General features: G+C 41.5%; 1 protein-coding gene across 2 annotated transcripts in view; it reads right to left on the reverse strand.

Annotated features, from left to right (window-relative positions):
- Positions 1-5,741: 5,741 nt before the first annotated feature.
- STK10 (serine/threonine kinase 10) overlaps positions 5,742-12,146 on the reverse strand; it is a 339,205-nt gene continuing 332,800 nt past the window's right edge. For both annotated transcript variants that reach the window (XM_085618153.1, XM_085618154.1), the window contains exons 18-19: positions 10,224-10,337; positions 5,742-9,759 (exon numbers count right to left, since the gene is read on the reverse strand). In XM_085618153.1, the coding sequence (XP_085474279.1) occupies positions 9,622-9,759; positions 10,224-10,337 (252 nt within the window). In that variant the 3' untranslated portion in view covers positions 5,742-9,621. The remainder of the gene's footprint in view (positions 9,760-10,223; positions 10,338-12,146) is intronic.

Below are 12,146 nucleotides of genomic sequence, written 5' to 3' on the forward strand. Positions count from 1 at the left end.
CAAAAATCTTTCCGGATCCAGCCTGACGCCTGGGGATATTCTAAGGTGAGGAATCTAACTACAGTGTTTCTTTCAGATCAACTGGGTAGAGAATGCAATATAGGCTGATGTACTTTGGTGGAATTTGTCTAACTTTTACTTTTTCTTACTATGTCCCTTTTAAATGTGTCAAAATCAATAGAGACCGGGTCTTGAAATACACTACGAGAAGTGAATTACATCAGCCTATGTTTCCAAAAGTTAAATATGAACAAGGGCTGAATAGTGGATGCGCCAACACTGAGATAAGTTAAGATCTGTACATGGCTCAGTGTTAGAAAGTAAAGACCGGTTACACAAGCCTCGCCTGCTGATACGGCTCGCGTAACAGAATGCATACGTGCGACAACCCACATCCTGTCAAACAGAGAGAGAGAGAAGCATTACGGCTGACAGCTAATCTGTCATCACGTATTTGCAATTATGTGAGCCGAGCCCCCGCCACAACCCAATCGAAGGGTGAGCTTTAGCAAGAGGGCGGGACCAACCACTCTGCGGGACCACCTGGTAGAGCGCGCTAACATTGGTATTTAACAAAGCCAACTCCACTCAGTTTTTGGACAAGACGGGGAGCAGAGCAGCTAGTAGGTTTTGGCAGGGTTGGACCTTTGAAGGAGTAAGTGATTTCTGTTCCAGTTAACTGAGGCGCCCCCGATGGGCCTGCGGTAGCCCATACTGCTTTTTTAATTGAATTTCTCCACATTCTTCTACTTAATCTTAAATGCGATATGACCACTATTCATTTATCCGTAGTGTGTGACTACAAGGCATCCCTCCTGTGTTCCTTCGGGAGTCGAAGCCCTGATTACATGGGGTGGGTGTCATTGATTCTATAAATTTTGTTTAAACATTAGTATGTATGATGCGGTGGAATGATGCACAGTACGCATGTTCATTGTGAAAGTAGTAATGCATGTATGCACCACGCATAGCACTTGTGAAAGACACAGAAGTGCATATGATGTGACATGAAAAGCATGACCCACATGGCACTACACCGTTAAAGCATGCTCTAAAGTTTTGTGGGGAGATAAAACACAACCCCTTATACCGTCACAGCAATGGCTCTAGTGGAGACTACGTGCTGATGGTCTACAGGCAACAATAGCGCCCTTCTAACTGTACATAATGACAATTTTAGATTATGTTTTCTTGTCTCCGTTTCTATATAGGTAAGTCCTCATCTAAACCCAGTGGCAAGTATTAGACTTGTTCCTACTTTTCACCTAGAAGTGCCCTATGCAAATGGCGTAACGTTAATGCACTCATATCTTTGGGGGGAAGTAACCTCTTTACATCCCACCCTGACGAAAGCCCAGGACTTATTTAGGCCATTAAAGAGGGCTGAAACATGTTGGTGCCTATTCTAGGGTCATAGGACCATTACATCCTGATACCCAATTGTAGTGTTTTTAATCTTCCCTCCCACTCCATCAATAAAGGATACTTTAGGAGTGGGTGAGGAATTTTATCTTTAAAGGTACGCCCCCATACACCTTATCATAAGTACTCCCTGAAAGATGGTTGAGCACACCCCGACCTTTAGGAGTTGGAGTGATCCAGATGATAAAGCATGTCACTACTAGAGTGAGTGATGGATATAGAGATATATATATATATCTTATTGACAAAGACCGTGCTGTTGAAACGCGACGAGTCATCTAATACAATCTCCCAAGCAAAAGAAAACCTGTGTGCGACTCCTTTTTTTCTGCGTCCTGAACAGCGCGAGAAATACTTTCTAATATATATATATATATATATATATATATATATATATATATATATATACATATATACATATATACATATATACATATACACACACACATATACATATACACTTAAAAAACCATAGGTTTCACACATGTTATAGTTAGGTGGATATTTCACTCGTAAAAAACCAATGAAATTCCCCCGTTATAGTTAGTTCAGATAACTATAACTCGCGCGACCGCAGTCCACTGCTGATGACGTCACATATTACATCACTCATGACATGGTCAGTGGCATCACTCATGACATCACTGATGACATCATCCTTGTGATAGAGTGGCTGCCGCGCGAGTTATAGTTATGTGAACTAACTATAACGGGGGAATTTCATTGTTTTTTTACGAGTGAAATATCCACCTAACTATAACATGTGTGAAACCTATGGTTTTTTAAGTGAATTTGCAAGGTTTTTTAAATGCTAATTCCTAACTATACCGTGTGTGAAACCTATGTTTTTTTCAGTGAATTTGTACGTTTTTTTAAATGCTAAGTTATGTATGTATTATTTTTTTAATATATTTAACAATAAACTACGTATTAAAAAAAATTAAATTTTTTTTTGGGGGGGTTTCACCATGCGCGCACGGTGCGCGCACCCCCGCGATTTAAAAAAAAAAAAAATTAAAATGTTTTTTTCTGCCTTCGGGGTCCTTCAGGGACCCCCTGACAAAGGCTAGGGGGTCAGGAACTCTCTACCCTGCCCCCTTTTCACGTTCGCCACCTTTTTTTTTTCACTCTCGCACTGAAAACAAACAAAATATCGGCCGACACTTCCTGATTTCGACCGATTCGAACGTTGACTAACATGTAACCACAAATCAGAATTACGCTTGCCAACGTTAGGGTGCTCGCACGGTGCGCGGCTATAGATATGTATGTGCTTTTAACTGCAATTTTCTCAGGAACTACTGAACAGATTGACTCCATATATGCAAAAGGCACATCCCTGAGCTGAGGACTACCTCTCTGCCAAATTTCAAGTAATTCTGTTCAGCCGTTCGGGCTGTACCTTGGACTAAAGGTCCCTATGGAAAATTGCATGGGGAAAACGCGTTTTGGGACACCCCTTTTTTCTCAGCCCCCGCTTGACGAATCCCCCCCGAGACTTTCAGGGTAGGAGCGGAGCGGAGCACCCCACCTATTTCGACAATTTCGCGAGGATTCGTCAACCGGCGCCAAAGTTATTCCAAATAGAATGTTGCGGATTTCCTATGGAAACACGGTCCTAACTATAACTATCTACTGGCGACCGCCAGTAGATAATATATATATATATATACATATATATATATGGGTCTTTCTCCCTTCCCACCCGTAGCATTGGGCTGGTTACATATCAGATTCTCTCAGTATACCCCACTTGAGAGAATAACCATCAAACACTTAGGAACCCTCCACCCCCTGCCTCTTCTAACTCTGGAGGAACGACCAGCTTTTTTCCGAAGGGACACCCATTAAGTTCAGTGGCCAAATAAATATTGACATGAAGTATGTGCTAAACAAATGTACACCACGGCTTAGAATCGGTTACTTGTTTTCAGTAACAGGACAGACATACTGACACAGCAATTCATACAGGTTTTGCTTGGTGGATTCTCTAGTTGCTCATCACTGGACCATAATCCTAGCAAATTTGTTTCTTTGCTTGTGTCTGAGCACACATGAGTATTAGACGAACATACGGCATGTACAACATATACTTAAGCACTCCCTGCAAGTCACAAACGTATCAAGATATTTATTCTAGTGCAACACACAACCAGTGACAAGACTTCCAGTCATATGACGTTGGCTAAATATCTATTTATCACTCAAGATTTCTCCACCTTCAGAAAGAGGCTAAAGACTTGTGCTTTAGCAGTTTTCTATCATAAGAGCCATTGCATTCTCCTGGTTCTTACTAAATTCAGGTGAGAAAAATAAAGAAAAACAGCAATTTTGCTTTTTACGCTCTATGAGGCAACCCTTCTCTGATTCCATGGGGTTAACTAAACAAATTCTACTAAATTAATACAGAAATGTAACATTTTACTTAAAGGCTGAAAATGTTGTGTAAGGAGACACTAAAATGCTGTTTGTTGTAAGTAAAGTCTTACGGTCCTGGCAAGATTCCAGAGAAAACTCTTCTTTTGACTAGCAGATTTTCTTTGACAACAAGGTTTTGAAATAAGAAAAGATAATGCATAAAGTAAGCAATGTTGAGGACATTTGTACATCAGAAATGGAGCGCAGCAGTTTACACAGTTGTCAAAATGTATTTTAAATAATCAACATTGTTGCATTTTTTCTATGCACTAGGTATACACTTGACCTAGGGCGGGGAGGGGGTATTTCTGCAAGATGAGTATGGACTAGTAAGTATCCCACCCTGACCTCTGAATGATGGTTCGAGTGAATGCAGAAAAAAAACACGGCTCGTGAGACTTATTGGCTTGGCCTCAGGTCTTTTTTAGAGTAATCGTCAGCCTGTCATCAATCCTCCAAATTTCCAGACAGAAGTAGAAGATAACTGCTTGTGGGTACATTCATTTACTAGTATTCATCTACATATACTCAAACATGAAGCTGTGTCAACAAAGAGGAAGTTTATGTAAATGTCCTATACATTTGGCACCATCTAACGTGAAGAAATAGTTCATATGGTTTTGATGTGGTCTAAAATGGCTTGTATTAATCAAGTTTTTGTGACACAGGTAACCAACATAGACATTTTAAATTAAACCAATTTATTTTAACACCCAAAAAAAGCAATAAATTACTTATAGTTTTTACTAGTTATTTAGGGGATATGATTCTGATGGTGTCAAAGCTTTATTATGTGGATGCCAGAGTGGGCTTCTCCAATTACCACCTTTGAAATAATTTCAGGGAGATTTTGCATCATCTTTCAATCCTTCTTTAGGGATATTTGCATCTGGGTGGCCAATTTGAGAGCAGGGTGAAACTGCTAAACCTTGGACCGGGTTACACTGCTTCCATTACCAAAGAATCTCCTTCAAGTGTGCTACTTAAACTTGAAATTTAGATAACTACTTGCAGTGCTAAAATTCGCCCAAGTGGAGCGGCATCATTTAAGGGAACAGAAGATTCTGTATAGAGAATTCGCTTTGACATCCAGTGGCAAAAAAAGCTCACTTAAAAGCAATGCGGTCAGTGCTAGATGACAAAGATGCTTATTTTCTGTTACCATTTCTAGTTAGTTACTGATCACGTCATTTCCAATCAGCCAATGAGATTACAGCTTCACTTCCCTCAGGTTAAGCAATTACAAGTATTAGGTTCCAGTTTTGGCTATACATAGAAATTCAGCATGGTGTATGAATAAAATTCAGAGTGGGCCGAGTCATTCCATGCACGAGTGTCTCACATTTGTTTTGGACCCGTGAAAATTAACCAGAGCATTAAAAATTCAGTATCTAATGTTATATCCCCAATTACACCCATGTCACTACATTATCACTGCGCTGATTACATTTCTTCGATGCCATCACTATAAGAATACCTCTGCATAGAAGAGGACTACATAATCAAAGGTTAATACAATAGAATTCAATTTAATATTGCTGTACTAAAATATAATTAAATGTTAAACGATTTAATATAAATTATTACAATAAAGAATGGTAATGGTTAAATATTTGATTTAACTCAAAATAATCTACAAGTCATAAAAAGGAACGTTTAGGTTAAAAGTAGGTTAACTCGATTATAGATTTAAATATATAAACATCAAGGTGATTGTGGAGCATAATTCTGGCAATGTTAAAATACATTCAAAGCTTATGTTAGGAATGTAGTGAATGTCAAAATGGTGGCATCAACGTAGCAGTGTGATCAATGTAGTTGTACCGATAGGTTGTATCAAACATCTAATATTACCATTCGAATTATCTAACACAATATATAGCACTGATTATAACACAATAAACTGTTAGACCCTCGTTATTTTATTAGCATATCACTTACGACATACCATTACTTTTGAACAGAAAACATCTCGACAAAGTAATGAGGCACTTAGTCTCTAACAAAACATATGGTTTGCAGTCTCCTAAAAATGGAATGCTTTTATTTGCTTCCATGGATGCATCTGCAAAAGGCACTTTTGTGGAAAAAAGAAAATCTTTCTTAAGACTCTAAAATATGGTATTAACAGTTCTATGAAATATACAATACAGATATACCAGGATTTCTAACATCCGAAACCCTGGAACAGATGAACACAACATAATTTGCAAACAGAAAAATACACAAGGGACAGCACAGCGTGCTATCTTGCAATACCCCGTAAAAAAGAAATTAAAATATATCTCTACCACCCAATGATTAATATTGCACAACTCCAGTGATGAGAATTCCATTAACTGAAAGCAGATGTCCCTTCCTGCAATCAGGTCGCTTCCTGTAATTGGGCCTGAATGGTTAGTTTGCTTCCTGTAAATCATTCTAACTGGGTGTTACTTCCTTTAATTGGTCCTTAATAATCACGTTGCTCCACGTAGGGGTTGTCACTTAGTCATGAGTTCTAACTGGCAAATTACTTTCTGTAAATGGCTCATAATTTACATATCACGAAAGCCTCTAAATTTTAAAAGGGCACTTCCTATCATTATTTTGAATGATACTTCACTTCCTAAAGTTTTTTCTAAATGGAGGACTAACTTCATGTGTTACTACCTGTGATTGGTTGCATATAGATATTCAACTTCCTGAAATTGGTTGTACATGTATTTGTCCATTCGGTAATCGCCCCTAGCTAGAAATTACATTTAATGTAAGTGCTATGGTCGATGTATAGGAAGAGCAATTATAAGATGTCTTGCATGCTACAGTGAGCAGGCAGTAATTCCTTCCAACCAGTGCACAGCATTAAAATAAAAAAATAACTACCAAAAAGGCACACCATGGTAATCATTAGCTTTTCATAGAGCACAAAAGAACATGTTAGTCTTTGTGGATTCATCTGTAGAGTTACCAGTTATATGCGTCACCAAATGATATATAAATTGGCAAGAGGACATGGCATTGATCAAATGTTTTCATAACATGAGGGTGATTGACTAAGGCGTCACAACTTTTCGTTGAGAAGGCGCAACAGTCCAGCTGTTGAAGGAAAGTGATTGTACTTACAACCAGCGTGGTCTTAGGTGGAAATATGTTTACATAGATCCAGTTCCAATGCTTGTCAGCTACTTAAGAAAGAGTCATGTAATTTATGTCAATCACCAGCTAATGCGACATTGAGAGCTTTCCACAGCCTGGCCGGTGGAAAGCTATATGACCACAGTGCTTGAGAGACGACAGGCACATCTCTCTCCCCCCCCCCCCCCCCCACCACCCCCCACCCCCGATACCCAGCAGCCTTCCGGAAGTTCTGGAATGCCACAAAAGCTTCGGATTCCCTGAAAGGCCAGCCTGTCTCAGCAAGCATGTGACATGAACTGTCAGGCACAGGGTTGAGGAATCCAGAAGGGCTGTATCTGGGCTGTATCTGGGACACAGCTTTGATATTTCCAAAAGTTCTTAGACATTTCCCAATGCAATAAAGGTTACAAAGCCTTGTGACACACTGGGGTTTCTAATGAAGTTACTGCCCAGTGCAACATACATACAATGCTACCTGGTATTCCTTGAAAACAACAAAGGTAAGAAACCAGACCTCAATGCGGATTGCTGCTTGTTTATATACAGTACGCGTTTTAGTTATCCTATTGTTTCAAGTACTGCAACCCAAAAGCAGACAGATCCAATGTTATCAACCTTCAAATGGTGATGTGGAGAGCAGCGCCATCCGTGCTAGAACTAAAACATTCAGGACTGAGTTTGCACAGATTACAAACTTGATGCCAATTAGAAAGGCATTGGGTTCGTCAAACGTCGTAAGTCCCTCATCTTTTTTCTCTATGGCAGTGTTCATTCGGGGAGGGAGGGATATTGTGGATCTTTAGGGAAGCACCGGGAGGGTTAGGGAGTAGGAAGACCTGGCCGCACTACGATAGGGCATAATGAGAGAGGGGCGCCTTGCTGTGGTCGGCACAGTGATGCTATTGTGGTTTGGACAGTTTGGTAGGGGCAGTGACGTGGAGATGTGGTGTGATGGTGAGGGGTGGTCAGGAGGATGCGGCAAAGGGTGTGGTGTAGGTTTCTTGGGCAGGAGGGATGTGTGATGGGAATCGTGAGGGGGTGGCATGGGGGGGGAGGTAGTGGTACAGTGAACGATGGTGGTTTTATGGATGGTGGGTAGTGGGAATCGTGAGCTGTGGCACGGTGTAGCAAGGTGCACATAGTGGGTGTGGTATCAGGGCCAGTGTTATGGAGGTGTGCGCAGAGAGGTGGGTTTTGCGAAGAGGCTACGGGGAATAGTAGATGGGTGGTGTGGTAGGAGGATTGAGAAGTGAAGAGAAGGATGGAACGGGGAGGACGGTGAAGTGTATTTATTCACCACATTTAGATGTTAAGTGCCCACTTCTTTTCAATCGCCAAAGGAACTTCAATGCCAAACATTTGTACCTATTTTGAAAGGCAACCCTTTATTCCAAGCAGACTGCACATTCAGGAACTCTACCCAGCATACAATTACCTTGGCCGCATTGTGTAACACGGGAATGATTAGAATCTCAATAGAATAAAGTGCCAAGGCTTGTGCTTGAGTTTATAAACACTGTGGTATCAGATCACTGAAGCACAGAGCACCACCACAAAGCCCTAATAGCTTGAAAGCTCTAAAAACACACACAATTCTGTCCCACAAGTCTTTGGTATCAATTAGAGTTAGTACAGGAAGTTCTTAAAACAATGCACCTCTGTGCAATACAGCAGCTATTCCAAATGTCAGACTCTGGTCCATAGCCAGTACTAGTATTACATATCCTCTATCTCTCCTCCAAACATGAAGCCTCTCTAGACACCAGCCTGTGTTATATATCAGACATTACTGAAATGAAGTGCAGACGTAACCGGGGGAAGTGGTTTAAAGGAAAAGTGCTTTATAGAATTCACAGATATGACGTGCTGTGTCCATGGACAACCTTCATTAGAGCCGTCGAGTGGCCCCAATGGGTGGAGGTAGCCGAACCAACTAACGCTTTGCTGCATTTCAGAATGCAGATTTCGACACCAGGGACCCGCTTTCAGATAAAAGTTGAAAATGTGTCCATTGTTGGGGAAATTCAAAAGTCATCTAATGAACGGACTTAGGATATCAGATTTCACATAACAGGCAACAGTACCCTGCATTTTTAACCCAACACATACATCACGAAAATAGAGGCACTGCTGAAGTTTGAAATTCAGGTAGAATTAAGATGCTGGTCTACAGTGTCTAGAACAGTGATGTATCTTCACAGTGACGCACAGTCCGTTTCAAATCATCCAAAATTGCCCTTTCTTCTTGTAGTTCTATCTTGCTGCTTTTTCAACACTTCTCGCGAAACAGCCATAATTACCTTGACCGCAAGATCCCAGTTTTACATTGATAAAAAAGTTTTTTTTCCATGAAACGGCATGAAATTCGTACTCTTTGGCAGATAACGCGCCTCCCATCTAATATGGAGGTGCACGTGTCAGCTGTGGAACCTGCCAAATAAAAGAAAAAGAGAATATGGACGGTTGGGGGTTCAGGGATTTGGGGGGGGGGGGCTCAGCGGTCTCACAGGCTCAGTTCCTGCTTGCTTTGACCCGCTCAGTGTTCGTGCAGGTGCATTGGTCATCTTGTCCTGAGGCGTTGTGTTGGTATAGGCACACTGTCACATTTTCCTGAGTTTGGTGTCTGGGTAGGTCAGACCTCGTCTTGCGGACGTCTCTTCATTAGGAGACCTCTGCTGAAACGTAAGGAAAAAACTTGGCTGGTTTGTTCAGAGTCAGGTTCTGACCGTCCATATTTACCGCCATCTTAAAGAATTCCTCCAGATCTTGCTTTTTCCGATTCAGCTCGTCTTCCAAAGCCTAGCAAAAGATCGAAAGAAGAAAAAATATATACAGATTTAGGAAAGCCAGACTGTCTCAGAAACTGCAAAGTTCAGACATTTTATCTAAAAGATTGCAGTGGAAGTTGGTTAACAACTCGCCTGCAAAATGGTGCGAGCACAAACGTCAGTCAAAACCCAGGAGACCCAAGATCGGAATAAAGGACGCCTTTCATTCAAGAGCCTTCTTACCAGTGGCGGCTCCTCCACTATGGCGGAGAAGCGTTGCCCCACTGAACAAAAGGAAAACTAACAGGATAATAACTATCGTCCTCATTTTAGTTTTCCTTTGCAGTCAGCGGCTCTCGGGCGGGGTTGGGCACAGCAAGAGAGGAGTGCTTTGCACTCTAAGTGGGCATGACTGCATTAGGCAGCCTGTTGAGGAACATGCAAAGCCTCCAATCCTCCATCTGAGCGCCGATCCACAGCACTCCGACTGCTTACCTTCTTCCGCGGCCGCAGCATGTCCCTCCACTCGCGCAAGATGTGGTTGTGGGCGTCGTCCAGTGATTTGAGTTTCTGGGACTCGTGCTCCGTCAGAAGGTGGCACTTCTCGTTCTGTGAAAGGAATAAAGGGAGTCACAGCCATGAGGACACAGATGGAAGAGGAGGTGGCCATGCAGGCAGCCATATTTCAATATTGGAGCAAATTATTGATTCTTGTGTTGCCTTGGAAACAGAGAAGCCATGCCAGAGTTTATGGATATCCACAACAAACCATTTAGCACCTGATGGCATCATCAATTTCTTGCTTGGGGAAGCCACAATGAACCCATCCTTCACCAACAACTTCAGTCTGACCATTAGCCTCTTTAATGCATTTGAGGTCTTTGATAAAATGTTTAACTACACACTCACTTTAAAATTCAGACTATATTCAGTTTAATAAAGCATCTCTTCTGCCGAAGGTATACCACCGAAATATACATCTTCAATATATGGACTGAAGAGTGAACCTGCCTTTGGAGTGGCTTGTCCTTCTAGAACCTGGTGTGACCTTCAAAACGAAGAAGCACAAATTCCTACTTGTGCACCTATCATTAGCAGGGGTACTGGACCACGCCCCCACTGGTTCACCCCCTTTTGCTGTAGTCTATCTAAATAATCGCATTTGCCCCCCTTCTGTCCAGTTCTTGGCATGTCTCACATTAAGTTACAGAAGGACGGTCGCCATTGTTCAACACCTACCGCATCCTGAATATCCTATGAAACTAAGATCAAGTCCACTCCTCTAATCTGGCAACAGTCACTACCTCATCAATACATAAAACAAAACATTAAGCAAAAGAAAACGGTTTCCCCTCATTTAGTTAAGAGTTGCCTGAAATCAGACTCTGCAACTCTCACATCAAGTAAACCAAACCAAGATTTTGTGAGTCTTGCTTACTAGCAAGTGTTTCACTGCTATTACAAATCCATGCTGTCGGCCCAGGCAGCTCATCCCAACTTCCTTCTGCGGATCTACATGTGGAGTCTGGGTTTCGTGACTATCACTAAGTGGCATTGATAATTACTGTGGCTGGATTGGTCTGACCAGTATAGCAAGATGGAGCGTAGTCGGCAATCTGTATTCCTTCTGAACGGGGCTGGCTCTAGGGAAGTCGACTGGTGCCATCGCACTGGGTGCCAAGCTTGTGGGGTGCGGTGTTCTTTATTATATTTTATTGGTTTAAAAACAAGTGCTGCAGAGTTCCTTCTGTGTCCCTTAATTTTTAGGCAACAATAAAAATGTCAAGTTAACTCTGGTGATTAATGTACCAGCTTGAGAGAGATTGGAGTTTTGTCTAGTGGCAGTTTTGACTCATAATAAAGTAGCTCAGTAGGTTACTGCTTTTGACACTGAGATCATTTTGTTACTTCCATTTCATAAGTTACAATCCTAATATAGCACAGTGAGCTATGAACTGTCAAAAAGCTGCATTGAAGGTATAGGTTAAAAGGTAATGCCCCCCCCCCCCACGTCTTTCATTCTACTAATGTTGCTAAAATGGTTTGTTTATGTAGAAATAAATTCTTATTAGTAAATTCAATCTCAACCACCATGTTTCATTTCAGACCAAGGACTCTTAAAATACACGTCCTAACAGTATGGATGTCACGTAACTTCTACACCTTGCAGTCCTCATTTTTTATGCAACATGTCCTATACACTGATTTACACGTGTGATTCATGATCTCTGTACAATGCGTGTATGCTGTAAAGTGCTCAGACTCCCTACACTGGTGTGAGTAGCGCTATAACACAACAAAATACATGTAAGAGTGGGGCTATGAAGAGATTAGGGATCTCTCTCTGTGGACTAGGAGGTAATTAGGGGCACCAATAAAAATGGATACACCGGGCGTCACCAGCACTAAAGCTGGCCC

The sequence above is a fragment of the Triturus cristatus genome, chromosome 7 (assembly GCF_964204655.1).
Source record: "Triturus cristatus chromosome 7, aTriCri1.1, whole genome shotgun sequence".
Taxonomy (NCBI): Eukaryota; Metazoa; Chordata; class Amphibia; order Caudata; family Salamandridae; genus Triturus; species Triturus cristatus.